The 20,165-nt window shown below is 41.9% G+C and overlaps 1 protein-coding gene across 6 annotated transcripts in view; it reads right to left on the minus strand.

Annotated features, from left to right (window-relative positions):
• Positions 1 to 196: 196 nt before the first annotated feature.
• LOC129814886 (neuron navigator 1-like) overlaps positions 197 to 20,165 on the minus strand; it is a 126,570-nt gene continuing 106,601 nt past the window's right edge. For 5 of the 6 annotated variants that reach the window (XM_055868016.1, XM_055868013.1, XM_055868014.1 and 2 more), the window contains 11 exons: positions 19,445 to 19,619; positions 18,874 to 18,971; positions 18,654 to 18,749; positions 17,995 to 18,163; positions 14,934 to 15,169; positions 8,551 to 8,705; positions 8,385 to 8,456; positions 6,421 to 6,617; positions 6,059 to 6,177; positions 5,458 to 5,667; positions 197 to 5,080 (listed from right to left, as the gene is read on the minus strand). In XM_055868016.1, the coding sequence (XP_055723991.1) occupies positions 4,991 to 5,080; positions 5,458 to 5,667; positions 6,059 to 6,177; positions 6,421 to 6,617; positions 8,385 to 8,456; positions 8,551 to 8,705; positions 14,934 to 15,169; positions 17,995 to 18,163; positions 18,654 to 18,749; positions 18,874 to 18,971; positions 19,445 to 19,619 (1,617 nt within the window). In that variant the 3' untranslated portion in view covers positions 197 to 4,990. The remainder of the gene's footprint in view (positions 5,081 to 5,457; positions 5,668 to 6,058; positions 6,178 to 6,420; positions 6,618 to 8,384; positions 8,457 to 8,550; positions 8,706 to 14,933; positions 15,170 to 17,994; positions 18,164 to 18,653; positions 18,750 to 18,873; positions 18,972 to 19,444; positions 19,620 to 20,165) is intronic. The other variant, XM_055868015.1, reaches the window with a different exon arrangement.

The following is a 20,165-nucleotide window of genomic DNA, read 5'->3' on the forward strand; positions in this document are numbered from 1 at the left end:
ACCCTGTGTTTTACTCAGTTTCCAGTTCACTGATGTGTTTGTTCTGATAAATTACTCTTATTTACAACAGATATGATGGTTAGGCCACAACCCAAATGCAGCCTGACCGCTCTTATCAAAGGTCTCAAGCACTCTTTGATTGCAACATTGTATTCATCATTTTAAAAAGGAAGTATTTTCGCAATTATGAGACCAATCATATATGACATGATTTTATTGACTGGAACGAACAGCAATAGGTGGATGAAAATGTTATTTCAGAAGCATGCCTACCTCTCCATGTATCGGGCTCAACTCTGGAGTGATAAGTTATTAGTCTTGTAATAGGCCTTTATGGAGTTATTTGTTTTCCTTAATGATTGTTGTCGCATACAGTATGCAGAACTATTTACAATGTTTACAATTATGAAATCCTGTACAAAATAGATAAATGAAATTTTACAAAGGATTCCTTAGAAAAAGAAATATCAAATATCAGCATATTAAAAAGAAAAAGCATTTTCTATATAGAATGAACCCCTAACAATACGCTGATGCTATTACATATTTTGTTCACACACTCATTTGGCATGCATTTACAACATTTAAAAATCCATCACATTTGCCCGTCGTGACATTAGATACCATTATTACAGTTTTTATATTTTTATTGTGAGTCAATAACAAGCTTTGAAAAATAATTATGACTATTCAGCAACCTGTATTGGCCTTCATCAAGTGGAAATACTTAATTTCCAAGAGCTTCAGATTTGTTTAAGATTTTTTGAAGACCCTGATATTAAAAAAACATTGATTTATCTTAGATTTTTTTTTAAATCAAGTTTTTATGTTGAACTATGATCTTAGATAATAGTTCAATTGTGCCCAACTGCAATACAGGCCTAAACCTTTGGACAACCAACTCTATAACCTACACGTCATATCCCTCATGTGACCGACCTGAGTTCAAACCCAGGTTTCCTGTGCGCCACAAGGGTATGTTAGCCCACTGAGCTAAAGCCCAGGTTTTTACCACCAATTCAAAGTCAGGTGGTGTCTTGTGGGACCAAGGTTTGACACAAAGCATCCCTTCCATTGTCAAAGGGCACATACTCACTCTGTCTCAATGCAACACTCGCATCAAAATTCACATTAAGGCATAGTCAAACCCTGCCTGGAAAATTAACTCATAATCGTCATTTGGTCCAACTTACTGCGAGACTGGGGCAAGACTGGGTTTGTTAGCTTTCAGAACAATTTTGACCGTTTTCTTTTCTCTAATTGCCAACACCAGTAGAAGTTGCTGCATAGTCCTGATACAAAAGATAGTTAGCAAAACACACAGCACAGCCACTACAGCGCAACAGCCACAACGACCAGTGAATGAGATGAAGAACGAGCAGAATGGCATTTGTTTGCTTGCATACATAGATACGGGGTATAATATATTCTTCTAAATAGTAAAACAATGCAGAGTAGTTAATGAGGCTATTCATTAAGATGGCAGAAGGTTCATACGGGTCTAGTCGGCTGAGTTTACACAGGCAGCCCAACTCGGATCCTTTCCCACTTATTGGTCTTTTGACCAATCCGATCAACTCTTTCTAACAATAATTAGGCAAAAGATTAGAATTGCGCTGCCTGTGTAAACGCAGCCATGGTGTCATTGTGAAATGGATTGGCCAAAGGGGCATCGTTTCACACATATGGATTTATCAAGGATTCCATTCAATTTGTAAAAATGTGACCACACAAGGCAGCAAAAGCCATTGGCTTCAAGTCATCAGATGGAGTCGTTTAACAGTTTGATGCAAAAGCATACCAAAAAAAAAAGAATGAAGTAAAAAGGGAATGTACCGTGATTTAACTCCATCGCGGCGGTTTAGTTGCACTGTGCTTAATAATGACCTTTGACAGTGTGCACCATTTCTTTCTGTTGTGATAACCATTGTACAAAGAAAGCAATCTGACATTACATTTTCACTTTATATACAGGTGACGTATGATAAAGGGATTATACATCATTAGTGTGAAGAGTCCAAAACACAGACTGATTCTCCTACATTGTTTCAGCATCCGCCAGTATGGCCAGTTGTATCTTCTGAGAACACTACCGTAACCCACTATACTCTAAAATGACCCCATTATACAAAGATGTACATTGTCTTTGACTTCTATCTTGTTTTGATCAACCGATCCTTCTATATTCCATGCCTCTGAAGTGGGAAATGGTCCTTGATCATTGCTATGCGCAAACAGATGTTTCTTCTATTTTATGCTGTGTGTCTGAACGGTCATTACCTAAACCAAAGATGAGCAAAGCAATAGTACCAGTCAAAAAGAGGGGAGAGCACCATTGGTTGCTACAGTAGATGAAGGACTGTTAACAGCAGAGTTAACCTGTGTCTGACGAAAAGGATTTGTGGGGAGCAACAGAGAACTCTAAATACTGATGTTCACTCACCCGTCTTGGTAATAGGCCTAAATACATGTTTTCTACAAGGAATGAGACCGTAGCGTTGGGAAAAGGCTATATTCGAAAGCACCTAGATGATCTGCGATGTTATACGGCTACCACACTGAGTAAAAGATCTACATGTACATTCTTTTTAGCACTTTTATACTCTGACCCCAAACTAGACTGTCTATATGCAAGATTACAGTAAAGTATTTTGGTTCAGCATATTAGATATTTGCGCCATGCAACTAGTGTAGATTAAATAACTGAAATCGATATTGGAAATACAGCACTGAGCAAAGTAACTATACCGAATTATGTTGTGGAATAGATTAGAGCATACCTCACCATATTCAAAATAAAAGCCAAACAATATCTAAGCTATAAGCAAACAGTAGTTGCTTAAGCGTTATTCCAAAAAAAGAAAAATCTCAGTAATACCTGATTTAATATGTGGGTAGTACTGGCATGGCCTTATCTTCAAACAGATAGTTGGATTTCAAATCTATGTCAGTTTAGTCAAATAAATGAAAATGTATGCTGCTTGCAACAAAATGAGGATCTAATACCACAGAAGCTGAAATTAGTATGTACTGATGACATTGTTAAATGTGTTGGTTAGAGTGGACAGCGTTTGTAATTTTGCAACGAATGATAAGTAAAGATATTAACCACAAGGAAATAACCATGTGTCTGTGTGCTGCTCCGTTCAACCCTGTTTTCTCGCTTGACCCTGAAAGCCGGATCCCCACCATCTAGACTACCTGGAACACATTGTTTATCCCTCAAATATAGTTACGTGACATTAAAATCAATGCTGAACTACCCACGGTTCCCCGCAGTTGACCTGCAAAAAATAATCAGCTGGCGGGTGGAATGAACACATTCCTATCAAAAGGTTATGATGGTGGAATACACCATCATGGAAACAGGTGCTGTGTGAGGGAAATCCCCGGTCTGGAAGGATTTGGACAACAACCCAGTATGGATACAGTCTGCAAAAGTGCAAGCAGGTATTTGTTGATGTTAATTCAGTTAATAGAAGTTCATTATTACAATAATTCAGGCTTTCATTTATTTAGACCATACGCAGGCCATATAAAGTTTCGTCCTGTGAGGCTGGTAAACGTTTGAGTAGCCAATAGCCTACTGAATGAATGTTGGTTATTTTTGCAACCTACAGCCTATTCAATTATGGGAAATGTTTACTTACGTTTGAATGTAAAGGTATTGTTTTGTTATGTCGGCTAATAGGCTTTCGTTAAGTAAGAAGAAGGCTAATTAGAAGGCACCTATTCAAAGCGATGTGAGTTGTCAATGTGCCGCATTGCATTGTGAAAATAGGAACATAGGCCTTAACTCATGGCATGGGTTCATTTTATCCAAACATTGAACAGACAAATTCATTCCTGCGGGGAATGGGAATAGCCTGAGGGGTAAATGTGGAAGACACATTTCAGTTGAACGCATTCAGTTGTACAACTGACTAGGTATCCCCCTTTCCCTTACTACTCTGGAGTCATAAAAACAGTCAAACAAATTGATGTTATTTGGAGTGTCACGGATCGTCTCTTGGAACAACTCTATGCAGAGAAAAAACTGTCCTGGTGTCGGATATCAGGCGAGGCTCGGAAATGATGTGGACGGGGCGGGTGCGGCTCCAAAAAACGGACGTGTGCAGGACTACACTGAACTACGCGTGGGGGGGGTAAAAAGCCAATGTCCTGGCACTCACTACTCTGCGGCGATGGTTATAAAGCAAAGCACCACTGTTGTATACTGCTGTTCATCTTGAGGTTACCATAAGGAATATATTTATTAAGGCATTCAGTATGTTTGGTCACAGAGTCAAACAAGTTCACCTGGTTATGTATAAGAGTTGCATATGTCTAAGATTTGGCCTTCAAAGATTGATAGATCGATATGTATTCAGGACCAGGACTATACAACCTGACAAGCCATACAACACGCCGTCATACTCTTTCCAATAAGCCAAAACGGGTCTCAAACTGACTTAATTTTACATGCACACTGCAGGCCATGTTGCTGTTGTTGAGCAAAAGTTGACAAGCAAGAATGGTGCTATTTTGTCATTTGAATTTGCTGTTGGAAGAATCACCTGCTTAGACCAATGAGAGACGAGGATTCATTTTGAAAGTAAGAGTGATACTTATTATCTAGATAATTAGCACCTGTTTCGATCGAGGGTAGCAGTGATAGAGAGAAGGCTTCAGTAGAAAGAAAGAGAGACTTCATACTTGTGTATTATGAATATAACCTCGAGTTCAAGAAATCAAAACGTTTTCTCTCACTATAATATCTGTTGGTATGACTTGGCATGATTGAATACAATTTCAAAACATCAAAACAAAATGGCTTCTCATTCAACCATATGTAGTGTGATTGTTGTTTGCGGAGATTAAAGATAAGGTCCAAAAGGAGCAGAAAACTATATTGGAGTTTTTGTTCCTGAATATACTAGAGCTCACATAGGGGTAAATATTTAGAGCTATTTGAAGGGCTGGGTTTTGAGTCTACAGTTGAAGTTGATGTTCAAAATGTAGGGAGGCTGGGGTCCATTGTTTCTCTGTCCGGAGATTCAATGCAATTGGCTGCCTCTTGCAACTTCAACAACATAGCCATCTGGAACAACAGACAGAGAAGGAAAGAGTCAGAACAGGTGAAGCATTTCAAATGAACTCTACATAATGTACCGTGTTGTGATAACGTTACCTTCCAAGGACATACAGTAATAGAATTGAGATACAGACGAGGCCAGAGAAGGCCTTACAGCAGGGTTGGGAAACAGGTACCACAGGCTTTTGCTCCAGCCCAGCTCATGCTATACACACCTGATTCAACTAATCAATAAATCACCTTGTTCAAATGTGGTCACTATCACAGTAGGCGATTCAGGTATATCGTTGCTGGACCACAAGAAAATCACACACACACTGTGGGACCTCCAGGACAACAGTTGCATACCCCGTGGTACAAATATGGGAAGTCAAGTGTCTCACCAGAGGGTCCAGGGTGTCCATGGAGCTGGGTGGGGTCTCCTTATTAAGAGGCCTGGCTGAGGCCTCGCTGGGCTGGCCTGGGCCTCCAGAGGTCATGCTGGGGGGAGGCAGGTGGAACAGCTTGGCCTGGTCCTGTTGGGCTGAGGGCCAGGGCAAGGTGCCCCTCACCCACTCCACTGGGTCCTCCCATACCGCCTTCTGACCATGCACCTGTGGCACAAGGCCACAACACGTCATACTCCGGGCACATTTAAAATTCTAGTCATTTAGTAGACGCTCTTATACAGAGTGACTTACAGTTATTGCAGTAGACAGGTGAGACAACTAAAAATCACAGTGATAGTAAGTCAATTTTTCCTCTAAGGAAGTTATCAGCAAAGTCAGTGCTAGTTTGAAAAGAAAAGTGTGAGTGTTATTCCTTGCAAGATCTTTGCTCCATCCATTTAATTTACCTGCAATTCACCTAGCCTGGTCCCAGATCTGGTTGTGCCGTCACGCCAAACGTTTGACGTGACAATGACCATAGGAGTTGGCAAAACAGCACAAACAGATCAGGGACCAGGTCATATTTCATCTACCAGGACAGTAAAACCTGTCTGACCTTAATGCCATCCTTGGCTCCTTCCTGCAGGTAGGGGATAATGGAGAGGTTCCAAAGGTCAATGAACCAGGAGCGGAACTCCTCCACAGTCACAGGACAGGACAGGAAGAAACACGGGCCTAGAGAGAGGGAGAGCGCAAGAGAGAGAGAATAAATAACATTTGATGACCACATCTTATCAAAACACACAGTCTGTGGCCATGGACAAGAATCAGATCTCCAGTAAACTAACTTATATCACTTTATTTGGATAGTATGTAGATTTAGATCTGTAGATCATCCACAGGGAACTATCCAATTAAAGTGTGACCTAACTTTATATTTGTGTATTATTTCCCAGTTATAACAGAATGTTTTCCTACCGATGAGGAAGTCAGAGGTGCTGTGTTTCTCCAGGAAGGTGTGCAGGTGGTACCACAGCTTGGGCACCCAGTCCAGCACCCTGAGGAGGTCCTCGTTGGCCAGGCTCCTCTCGTCCTCCGCCTCCATCAACTTCCTGTGCAGGTATCGCACCAGGAAGCCATTGGCTGGCTCCACATTATTAGAGAAGGTCACCATCCTTAGGGTCAGGAGAGGGTCAAAGGTCAGGTCATGCATCATAAAGTACTTTTCTAATATATACAGTGCCTTCAGAAAGTATTGACACCTCTTTTTTCCAAATGGTGTTGTGTTACTGTCTGAATTTAAAACGGATTAAATTGAGGTTCTGTGTCACTGGCCTACACACAATACCCCATAATGTCAAAGTGGAATTACGTTTTTAGAAATGTCTTGAGTCAATAAGTATTTAACGCTTTTGTTTTCGCATGCCTAAATAAATTCAGGAGTAACATTTTTCTTAACAAGTCACATAATAAGTTGCATGGACTCACTCTGTGTGCAATAATAGTATTAAACATGATTTTTGAAAGACTACCTCATCTCTGTAACCCACACATACAATTATCAGTAAGGTCCCTCAGTCGACCAGTGTATATCAATCACAGATTCAACCACAAAGAACAGGGAGGTTTTCCAATGCCTCGTAAGGAAGGGCACATATTGGTAAATGGGTTAAATTTAAAAAAGGAGACATTCAATATCCCTTTGAGCATAGTGAAGTTAGTAATTACATTTTGGATGGTGTATCAATACACCCAGTCAGTACAAAGATACAACCGTACTTCCTAACTCATTTGCCGGAGAGGAAGGAAACTGCTCAGGGATTTCACCATGAGGCCAATGGGGACTTTTTAAAATAGTTAAGAGTTTAATGGCTGTGAAAGGAGAAAACTGAGGATGGATCAACAACATTGTAGTTACTCCACAATACTAACCTAAATGACAGCTTGAAAAGAAGGAAGCTTGTACAGAAAAATATTCCAAAACATACATGCTAAAGTACAACTGCTAGAAAATGATGTCCTGAATACAAAGTGTTATGTTTGGGGGAAATCCAACACAACAAATCAATGAGTACCACTCTTCAAATGTTCAAGTATGGTGGTGGCTGCATCATGTTATGGGTATACTTGTCATCAGCAAGGACTGTGGATTATTTTTATTTTTTTTAGCTAAGCACAGGCAAAATCCTAGAGGAAAACCAGGTTCAGTCTGCTTTCCAACAGACATTGGGAAACAAATTCACCGTTCAACAGGACCATAACCTAAAACACAAGGCCAAATATACACTGTAGTTGCTTACCAAAATGACATTGAATGTTCTTGAGTGGCCTATTTACAGTTTTAACTTAAACCGCTTGAAAATGTATGTCTAGCAATGATAAACAACCAACTTGACAGAGCTTGAAGAATTTTTTTAAAGAATGTGCAAATATTGTACAATTCAGATGTGCAAAGCTCTTAGAGACTACCCAGAAAGACTCACAGCTGTAATCACTGCCAACGGTGATTCTAACATGTATAGACTCAGGGGTGTGAATACTTATGTAAATTAGATATTTTCGTATTTCATGTTCAATGCCAATGCAAACATTTAAAAAAATATGTTTTCACTTTGTCATGATGGATGTGTGTAGATCGGTGAGAGGAAAATATATTTAATAAATTTTGAATTCAGGCTGAAACACAAAATGTGCAATAAGTCAAGGGGTATGAATACTTTGAAGGCACTGTTTAACATTGCCAATTTTCTAACCACTGTCCCTATTCATTAGACTGACAACATCCCAATTTAAATATGCATCAAAGCATACTTTAGACTTTAGATGCATGACCGGGATATATTGTAGCCTTAAATAACATGTTTTAAGGCTAGGTCAGAACAAAAACCTACCCACACAAAAGAAAAAAACACACAAACAACTTGATTTGTCTCTTCATTCACCTGAAACTGAGGTGCAGGCCATGGTTCGGGGTCATCTTCACCGGCTGGTTGGTAGTTCCAATGATGTAAGGACTAAAATAAACACCGAATCATCACAGTTCAGATTAGAAACAATAATGTACTAGATGTCGGATAAAAGGTTCCATTTCAGTGTTAGTCTGCTCACCATTTGTGGTATTTGCAGGTGAGGGCCCCATTGACAAGCTCGCTGATGGAAGTGGCATCATGTATATCATCCAGGATAACCACCAATGGAATTTCAGCGGTGCTGGTTTCCCGGTCAATCTGATTGGCCAGGTTGGACAGGCAGAGCTGGAGATCCTGTTGAGAGGGGAGGGAGAGAGAGGTCATGTTATTGATGTATGGTGATATTAAATCACAAACCCAAAACCAGCTTTCTGTTGGTCCTGAACTGTAAGGTGTACAGCCTTTTCTGCCAGTCCAACACTAACACACCTGACCATTAGAGGTAAATGTTAAGTTAGTGCCAATGAAGATGCTATTTGAACTCTGCATATTTTGTCGTGAGGATACAGAATCAATAGACCATTTGTGACCCGATTCAGGAAACTAGGTGTATGTCGCAAGTCACGACTTCACTGGAGACCATTTGAACGTAAAACATGTTTTTAAATCAAAATGCGTTTTTTGCCCTTCTCAAATACAGTATGTGAACATTCATGTGCCTTAATACCATACTTTTATGCCATCTGTAAATACGAAAAAAGTTGTTAAATTACGAGCCTAGTTGGTTTAGCCAAAGAAAAAGCAAGGAACCTTCCCACTAGCCATGATTGTCTGAGATAATGAGTGGGCTGGACATGCTGAGAGATAAGTTTGATTGGTCTGCAGTGTAGCATCTTCTGTCTATAATATGAGCTGCTCGTTATGTGTAGAATTTTTTTTCTACTGCAGTTTTTTCTAAAGATATAATGTTAGCCATGGAGAACTGCAAATATGTTGCTACTGCTCTCAATAACATTGCTGACCTTAATTTATCAGGTGCTATCGACGCTATCGACAACGGTCAGTGAAAAAAAGTTGTGATGGACTACTTTCTGGATGACAATCGTGCCATGTTGACTCTTACTCTGAAAATGAATCAGACGATGAGGAAATCCCTGACTTAGGTAAAAACATTTTAGTTAAAGAAGACATTGTAGAGTCTTCTGATGACAGTGATAGGGAAGAAACGGCGATCAACACTTGTCACGGAAAAAGTTGACCGAGTTTTGAAATCAGTGGAACACAACAAGCTGTGCAAACTAAACGGAAATGACACAGGATGTCTTATTTTAATTAAAGGGTTAGCAGTCTGCCGTGAAGCTTTCATCCATGTATACGAGTAAGAATCTAGCTACAGTTTCAGATATTATAAGTTTTTAATTTTGTCAGAAAGTTGTTTTCATTGCAAAATAAAGTTTGCTGTTAGCTAGCCAGCTGGAGTTCGATGGTTAGCTTGCTAGCTAACATTGAACCTATTTGGTTAACTTTAGCAAGGTACTGTATGACAATTGGTTTGTATTGCTAGTAATGTTACTCTATGGATTGGGATCATAGTTCATTTTTTAGCTAGCCAACGTTAACGTGACATGCCCAAACAAAAGACCCCAAGTTAAAGCTTGCTGTTACCTAGCTAACATTAGCTGAAGTTAGATGGCTGGCTTGCTAGCTAACATTAACTTACGTGTATGAAGTGTGTGTAACGTTAGTGATGTTTTCTCAGAATGCCATTTCACATTGTTAGGGTATAGCCTAATGCTAACTAGTGCACAATTAACCTATTTGGTTAACTTTAGCTAGCTATGACAATCGGTTTGTATTGTTAGTTAAAGCTTGCTGTTAACTAGCCAGCTGAAGTTCGATAGCTGGCTTGCTAGCTAACATTAAGTGTATGATCTGTGTAGTAATATCCCAGAATGCCATTTCACATCTATTGTATAATAATGCTAAAATATTTGTATCTGGAATTTGTCTTTCAGCATCAGTAGAACACGCCTGACTCTCCTTCACCAGTCATACAAGGAGAATAGTCGAATGCCTCCGATCAAAAAGAGAGTTGGCCCAAGCAAAGGCAGCAGCGCAGTCATCAACTATATGCACCATATCTTCACCTACTACGGAGTTGGGGAAACACGTGTGGACCTGAATTGTGATAACTGCAGTGGCCAAAACAAGACCAAGTTTGTGCTCTGGTATTGTGCCTGGCGGACCATGCAAAAGCTCCACCGCAGTCTGGACCTTCACTTCCTGATCACAGGCCACACCAAGTTTGCCTCTGACTGGTGCTTCGGCCTCATCAAGCAGCGCTTCAGAAAGACTAGAGAGAACACTTGTCTGAGATTGCTGGTGTTGTGAAGGACAGCACTGTGACAGGTGTCAACATCCCACAGCTGGTTGGACTGGAGGATGGTACGGTGCTGGTGGAAAGCTATGGCTGGCAACAACTTCAGGCTGCTGTCACAGATCAAGCAGCACCAGTTGTTGTTATTCCCTGTTTTACAGCGTCGATGCCCTGGAGCCTGTTGTTGTCGCCAAGGAGCATTCGGACTAGGTTTTATCTGCTGCGCAACGATGACATCCTTCCTCTGAAAAAGTGTCTGCCTGTATAAGCACCACCTGGACTGGACACAGCTGGACAAACTGTTTTGCGACGAAGAGGCTATGGACATCCCATGCCCTGCACCAAAGTCAAGGGCAGGACAGAAACAGTCTCTCTAAACACACAAGCCATACGTTGCTGCTGCTATTCTTATTTTTTTTGTCCTGCTGCTCAGCCACTTGATTGTATGCATATAACTACCTTGTTTATCACTGATATTGTTATTCATATTGTTCTTGTACGTGCTGTATATTATTTGATTTATATTGACTATCTATTTCTGATATTTCTACTCTTCTGTAGAGACCCATTCACTTAGCAAGACTTAGCTGAATATTGATATGTGTGGTCGTAACATGATTTTGTGACATACCACAACATCATGTGGCCGTATCAAGTGTCCACCACACAAATATACGGTGCATGCATCTGTTTATGTACTGTACATGTGCATCTCACTCAGGTGTCAACTCAGGTTGCATGGCCTTAACTTATGTATGGAATACTATGTGATAAGTGCGTGTGTAACAGTATATAAAGTATGCTAATGTCCTGGTGTGAAGGCATTTGGGCAGTGGCGTAAAGTACTTCAGTAAAAACACTTTAAACACTACCTAAGTATTTTGGGGGGGGGGGGGGGTATCTGTACATTACTTTACTATTTATATTTTTTGGCAACTTTTACTTTACTACATTCCAAAAGAGGATAATGTACTTTTTACTCCATACATTTTCTCTGACACACAAAAGTACTTCTTACATTTTGACAGGAAAATTGTCAAATTCACACACTTACCAAGAGAACGTCGCTGGTCATCCCTACTGCATCTGATCTGGCAGACTCACTAAACACATGCTTCGTTTGGAGTGTGCCCTTGACAATCCGTCAATAAAAAATAAAATTGTGCCATCTGGTTTAATATAAGAAATTTAAAATGATTTACACAACGGGTCAAAAGTTTTAGAACACCTATTCATTCAAGGGTTTTTCTTTATTTTTACTATTTTCTACAATGTAGAATAATAGTGAAGACATCAAAACTATGAAGTAACAGATATGGAATCATGTAGCAACCAAAAAAGTGTTAAACAAATCAGAAATATATTTAGATTCTTCCAATAGCTACCCTTTGCCTAGATGACAGCTTTGCACACTCTTAGCATTCTCTCAACCAGCTTCATGAGGTAGTCACCTGGAATGTATTTAAATTAACAGGTGTGCCTTCTTCAAAGTTAAGGTGTTTGACTCAATCAGTTGTGTTGTGTAAAGGTATGGTTGGTATACAGAAGATAGCTCTATTTGGTAAAAGACCAAGTCCATATTATGGCAAGAACAGCTCAAATAAGCAAAGAGAAATGACAGTCCATCATTACTTTAAAACATGAAGCTCGAGCGCTATGATGAAACTGGCTCTGATGTGGACCGCCCCAGGAAAGGAAGATTCAGAGTTACCTCTGCTGCAGAGGATAAGTTCATTAGAGTTACCAGCCTCCGAAATTGCAGCCCAAATAAATGCTTCACAGAGTTCAAGTAACAGACGCATCTCAAAATCAACTGGGTAAACAGGTGATCTCCGCATGAGTGGTTCCCACCGTGAAGCATGGAGGAGGTGGTGTGGGGGTGCTTTGCTGGTGACACTGTCTGTGATTTATTTAGAATTCAAGGCGCACTTAACCAGCATGGCTACCACAGCATTCTGCAGAGATATGCCATCTGGTTTGCATTTAGGGGGACTATCATTTGTTTTTCAACAGGACAATGACCCAACACACCTCCAGGATGTGTATGGGCTATTTGACCAAGAAGGAGAGTGATGGAGATGACCTGGCCTCCACAATCCTCCGACCTCAACCAAATTGAGATGGTTTGGGATGAGTTGGACCGCAGAGTGAAGGAAAAGCAGGCAACAAGTGATCAGCATATGTGGGAATTCCTTCAAGACTGTTGGAAAAGCATTCCAGGTGAAGCTGGTTGAGAGAATGCCAAGAGTGTGCAAAGCTGTCATCAAGGCAAAGAGTGGCTACTTTGATGAATCTCAAACATAAAATATATTTTTACTTGTTTAAAACTTTTTGGGTTACTACACGATTCCATATGTGTTATTTCATAGTTTCGATGTCTTCACTATTATTCTACAATGTAGAAAATAATAAAAATAAAGAAAAACCCTTGAATGAGAAGTGTGTCCAAACTTTTGACTGGTACTGTATATATTTCAAGAGACAATTTTTTCCCAGCTTCGTAACATTGCAAAATCTGAAACCTTTTGTTTAAAAATGATGCAGAAAAGCTAATCCATCGATTGTCACTTCAAGATTAGACTACTGCAATGTTCTTCTCTCCGGCTACCCAGATAAAGCACTGACTAAACTTCAGCTAGTGCTAAATACGTCTGCTAGAATCTTGACTAGAACACACAAATGTATCATATTAGCTCCCCTCTCTCCACCGGGATTATATGCCTCTGGCCCTATTACAGGGGCTGAGTCACTGGCGTGCTAGTGCAATCCCCTGCTGTCCCTAGGAAGTGTGCATCCCGTCGTGCCAGGCTTTTTTCGCTATACTCGCCTTGAGTGGGGTTATATCCTGCCTGGTTGGCCCTGTCCGGGGGTATCGCCGGATGCGGCCACAGTGTCCCCCGGTCCCCTCGGTCTCAGTCTCCAGTATCTATGCTGCAATAGTCTATATTCCAGTCTAAAACCTCTCTCTTTCTCTCCCCCTCTCCCTACTGCCTGGCCAGATGACTCTTGTCTGTCCCCATGCCAAGTCTACCTGGCCATGTTGCTGCTCCAGTTTCTGCTGTTCGGCCTGTGGCTATGGAACCCTGACCTGTTCACCGGATAAGCTACCTTACCCCAGACCTACTGTTTCGACCCTCTCTCTACCGCACTTACTGTCTTGACCTTTGAATGCTCGGCTATGAAAAGTCAACTGACATTTACTACTGAGGTGCTGACCTGTTGCACCCTCTACAACAACTGTGATTATTATTTGACCCTGCTGGTCATCTATGAACATTTGAACATCTTGAAGAACGATCTGGCCTTAATGGCCATGTACTCTTATAATCTCCACCTGGCACAGCCAGAAGAGGACTGCCCACTCCTCACAGCCTGGTTCCTATCTAGGTTTCTTCTTAGGTTCCTGCCTTTCTAGAGAGTTTTTCCTAGCCACCGAGCTTCTACATCTGCACAGCTCTGACACACACACACACTTACCCCACCAGACGTGCCACCAGAGGTCATTTCACAGTCCACAAATCCAGAACAAATTAAAGAAAGCGTACAGTATCATATAGAGCCATTATTGCATGGAACTCCCATCTCATATTGCTCAAATGAACAGCAAACCTGGTTTCAAAAAAACATAAAGGAACACCTCACAATGGCTCTCCCGTTTGACCTAGATAGTTTGTGTATGTATTTATATGTAGGCTATGTGTGCCATTTTTTTTATTTATGTAGTTCTGTCCTTGAGCTGTTCTTGTCTATTCATGTTCTGTATTATGTCATGTTTCATGCTTTGTTTGGACCCCAGGAAGAGTGGCTGCTGCCTTCACAACAGCTAATGGGGATCCTAATAAAATACCAAATTGCTTGCTCTTTGAGGTTTTAGGCTGGGTTTCTGTATAAGCACTTTGTGTCATCTGCTGATGTAAAAAGGGCTTTATGAATACTTTTGATTTATTGATTGGCAGAGAGGTTTGGAAATATCTTTCTTATTGGTCTATTAACTTACATTCAAACAGCACTTACACTAAAAGGCCAATATCATTTTCACAATATTATTGCAACCTCATAGGGTGGGAATATATTTAAAACACAGGTAAATCAAATTTTTTGACTGCACTGGGCCTTTAATAATTAGCTGCTCAGCCCGTAGCTCCTCTCCAGAACTAGGAGTGAGGAACCCCGGTACCGTATGGCACACACTATCCTGTCCCCACCTTGCAAGACTGGCGGTGCATGTTGAAGGTGACCACAATGCCGTCGTTGAGGTCTCGACCGCTGCGGTCCACCAGGTACTCTGCCAGGCGAGAAGTGAGGTAGGTCTTGCCGGTGCCGCTGGGCCCAGACATAATGAGGCGGCGGTGCTTGAGCAGCAGGCTGATGTAGTGTTGGGTCATGGGCTTGGGGATGAGGGTCTCAAACACCAGGCTGTCCACACACTTCTCCTTCAGACCTGGAGGACGCAGAGTTCAAAGTTCAAACGTTTAATGTTCTGAAGCTTTATTGTCTGTTCAGGGTAAACACACAGAATTATATAGAACACTAGAATGGACAGAAATCGGCCATCTTGGAATTATATGGGTAAACATTTCAAACAAAATTTCTTTAACACAGACAGGTCAGGTACAACGATTGGTCGGGTGTAGGGCATTCCAAACAGCCCTCCATTCAGCTGCTCACAGAGACATACTGTACGTGAAGTTAAACCAGGGAGTCCATCCACGTGCATGAAAATGTTCTGCTTAACGATTTACCGCATCACATGTCTCCCTTCATAAACAACTTGGAGAGCAGAAAGAATGTTCTGTAAATAACTCCCAGATCAAGGAGTTTGTGCTCCTCCTCTTCCCTCTCCAAACCTTCTCCCCCCCCCCCTACCTCCTCCATGCCCTCACCCTACAGTGTGACATATCACCACCCACATTTATAGGGTGTGTGTGTGTGTATGTTGTGTGTGTGAGTGTGAGGCCTGGGCCAGTTGGGTCGGACTGCCTGAGCTGTCTGACACACAAGCTGCAGCTGGATCGTGTTTCTCTGAACCCTCGATTGCACTCCCCTGCTTCTTTCCCACCCTGGCCTACGGCATTCCTGCTTAGCCAGGTGGAACAGACAGCCTACCCAGCCTGCACCTCTTCATTGGTTTAAAAACACAAATGGGGTCTAACTGATATGGATTACCCCGAAAGGGATCTATGTACACTACTGTTCTAAGGAAATGTGCTCTAAAAAAAATGACATCGAACCAAGAAAGCTAATCTGCTAATGGCCTGTCTGAGTATGTGTTTTCCTCTGGAACTTAGCAAGTAGAGAGAGGTAGACACCACAAATCAGTCTCAGCCTGGCCCTAACCTCTCCGCTACAGGGTGCCAGTAGCAACAGTCATCGAAATTGTTAAAATGTTTAAAAAACTATTATAATAAATGCAACAGTTGGACAATGGATGTATTTAAATATTGATTTATGATCCTTCAGATATAGACTGAATTATCTTTGTTTTCTATGTTCTATGTTTTCCTCTGGATCTCCTAGGGGACGGAGGGAAGCCACACATTCTCTTATATAGCAAGTAGGGAGCGGTATAGTGCCATTCAGAGTTAGAAAGTTGATTTTATTGATTGTAATACTTTTAATCCGTCTGTCTGCATAAGACATGGCATAATGGGGTGTAGTGAGATACCCAATGGGTTGGACGGGACATTTCTCGTCAATTATCTTGAAAAAACATATACTTAAAAAACAGAAATCAATCAATCTGTATCACAATGGGAAGGTCAAATGCTTTATTATCTAAATGTTGGGAGTGCATGGGCAACAGAGGCTTGCCTCTGAAGCTAAGCAGGGTTGGTCCTGGATGGGAGACCAGATGCTGCTGGAAGTGATGTTGGAGGGCCAGTAGGAAGCACTCTTTCCTCTACTCTAAAAATATCAAATATCCCAATGCCCCAGGACAGTGATTGGGGACATTTCCTTGTGTAGGGGACCTGACTCTCTGTGGTCACTAAAGATCCCATGGAACTTATTGTAAGAGTAGAGGTTTTAACCCCGCTGTCCTGGCTAAATTTCCAATCTGACCACCTAATCATCCCCAGCTTCCAATTACCTCAGTCGTCCCACTTCCTCTCCCCTTAACTATTCCCCAGGTCGTTGCTATAAATGAGAATGTGTTCTCAGTCAACTTACCTGGAAAAATAAGGGTAAAAATAATCCTGTTTCGGTGCGTCTGTATGTTGTCATTTGTATGTTTTGTATAAAAATATATATTTTTATTCTGTATTTCATTTTCAATAAATCTCAAAACATGTTTTGACTTTGTCATTATGGGGTATTGTGTGTCGATCGGCGATATTATTTTTTTTCTAATCAATTTTGAATTCAGGCAGTAACACAACAAAATGTGGAATAAGTGAAGGGGTATGAATACTTTCTGAAGGCACTGTAGACACCACAAATCTTAGCCCAGAGTCAGCTCTCCGCTACAGGGTGCCAGGGGTCAGAGAGAGGTCAAAGACAGGGGGGCGATAGAGTTGAATCAATAACGAGACAAACAGAAGGACTTATGAGACTTCACAGCACGGTTGGTGTCAATTCCATTTAAATGCCAGTCAATTCAGAAAGTAAACCATTGAACATAATTTGAATGGTCAGTCTACTTCCTGAATTGAAATGGATTTGACCCCAAGCCCCAAACCTGCTTCACAGCCAATCATCCATCCTACATCATATCTTAGTATGGAACATGACAAGCAGTCCAAATATCTGGTTAATGTCCACAGCATGGGTCATAAATCATGATATATCTAAATAAAACATTCCTTTCATCATTGTACAGTGTGGAACAGGAGATCTGAAGAGAGTGGACAGAAATTCCAGAGCAGACTAAAGGAGGTGAATGTCAGTTAGACCAAACATACACGGTCTCACGGCCAAAAACATGTGCTGCAATGACCTTTGGGGTGAACATTAACTCCATTGAGTTAAGAGAAGCTGTCTTTTACAATTGATGGTCAAAGAAATGACACAGAAAAAACTAACTTGTTAATTTAATAGTTAATAGTACATTAACAAATACCCTCTCCCTCAGAGAAATATTTTTCTACATCAGAAATGAAACTCCAGATTGTAGCTAACTATTATAACAAGTATTTTGATCGTCACATTAAATAGATACAGTGATAAAGGGCATCCTTGTATTACATACCGGCCCTAAAATAATGGTATATTTCCAGAAAATGACCATTATTCATAATTATACCATTATGATCCTAGTCAGGTACTGACCTTTGAGTGTGACAGTGATGCTGCTGGGCCCCTTGGAGACACAGCGTGAGGGCTGGCTCTCTGGCAGCTCCCCTCCCAGCACCCTCCTGATGTGGTTCATACTGTAGCTGTAGACAGAGTCTGTAGTAAGGCCCAGGCTGGAGGTGGGGTCCACCTTGGCTATGTACACCTGGGGGAGGAGAGAAGGGGGAGGCGAGGAGACAGGGGAGAGGAGATGAGTGGGTGCAGGGGAGAGGAGACATGGGAGATGACAGGGGAGAGGAGAGGAGACAGGGGAGAGCAGAGGAGGGGAGGCAGAGGAGGGGAGAGGAGATGAGTGGGGGCAGGGGAGAGGAGACATGGGAGATGACAGGGGAGAGGAGAGGAGACAGGGGAGAGGAGATGAGGGGAGCATTAGTGGTGTTGGGGAAAAGCAGACAGAGAACTTACAGATACAGATGAAACTCTAGCCAAAACCATGTCCTAATTGAGAAGAAAAGTGGTCCTGTATTTATGTGTGTTCTGTTTGTAGACATTATAACCCTACACAGAACCCTACACCCTACCTTGTCATTTAAGTTTAAACAAATAACATTTTTCGGGTACATTTGCATCAACAATATATCCACTTTTGAACGTAAACATGCTTTCTCACAGTGGAGGTGCCTGTTGAGACTCACCTTAAAAGCCTGGCCAACAGCCGAGTCCAGCATAGGCCAGTCCATTCTGCCGTTAACCCTCACAGTTCCGATGAAGAAGTCCTGCTGTTTCACCTCCTGTTGAACGAGGACAGGGGCAGTGGAGAGGTTAAGCGGATCGCCATCATACTTATTGTAGAGGCCAGCTGAACTGAACAAGTCTGGCTCATACATCAATCACGAATGGCATAAATAGACTCACATCTTTGAAGACGCGCAGATTGGCCACGCGAACCACCACTCTCACACGAGTGTCGTCCCTGTGAGAGGGGAGGCTAACGGTGTCTGTCTGGAACACGTCTGTTTCGAGAGAGAGAGAGAGAGAGAGGAGAGAGAGAGGAGAGGAGAGAGGAGAGAGGAGAGAGGAGAGAGGAGAGAGGAGAGAGGAGAGAGAGAGAGAGAGAGAGAGAGAGAGAGAGAGAGAGAGAGAGAGAGAGAATGGTATGAGTGGTAGTCAGCCGGAGAGACACTGGGTCAAGGAATAATCTAATGGGTGTCCTACATGCATGTCAGAATTTTAACATGCCAAACACATAAATGTGGGTACACAATGTCCTTGTGTTCTGTTAGACAGTTGTATGTTTACTCATCACTGAGTTATGACCCTTTCACAGTGCACGCTAAAGAGGGTTATTTAGCTGAAATGCTTCATGATAATTACCCCTAGTCTCAGATTATTATCATTTTATTTTAAGAATTCAAGGAAGTTCATTCAGTCGTAAGACTTGTTGAGTGATGACTGCGTTCCTCTAGTTACTGATACCAGGCCTCACCAGAGGGGCTGCCCTCTCCGAGACTCATGCTGAAGGTCTTGGTCAGAGACATGGCAACAGATTGGCGTGGCGAGGCGGTGCCGAGTGATGCCAGGCCGGAGGACTGGGAGGTGGAGGTGGAGGGACCGCCTGTCTTTAACTGGTCATTCTCTGCCTTCAGGTTCTCCACTGTCATCTGCAGGCAGGAACACACAGTGTAGGATTAGGGTGATACTTACACAGCTACTTAAGGGGAATCCTGTAGGGCCGTAATGGGGTCAGTGTCAGAGGCCAAACCGCACAAACCATAACTATATCTACGTTACAGTAGACACCATTGGGTAACACAAAGACACACAGACACATGCAGGCATGCATGCATGCTCACACACCTCGCAAACACACAAGAGTCCTGCACTGGTCAGTTTTTTTGGAACCACACCCGCGCCACATCAATTCCAAGCCCCACCCGATATATGACATCAGTACAGATTTTTCTAACCAAATTGACTTTCTACCGAAAGGCGATCAGTGACCCGCTGAATAACATACATTTATATAATTGTTTTAATGAGCTAGGCTAGCCAGGGAAAGTACACTTGGCAACGTATTCTCCAACGAGGGGGATGAAACATACGTTTCAGCACCACACAAATAATGGAAAATGCCTTGATCCACTGTGTGCGTGACTGGTAGCCTATATGTCTGCCTCACCGCTCACAGGATGGAATTTGCAACAGAT

Source organism: Salvelinus fontinalis, chromosome 18 (assembly GCF_029448725.1).
Source record: "Salvelinus fontinalis isolate EN_2023a chromosome 18, ASM2944872v1, whole genome shotgun sequence".
Taxonomy (NCBI): domain Eukaryota; kingdom Metazoa; phylum Chordata; class Actinopteri; order Salmoniformes; family Salmonidae; genus Salvelinus; species Salvelinus fontinalis.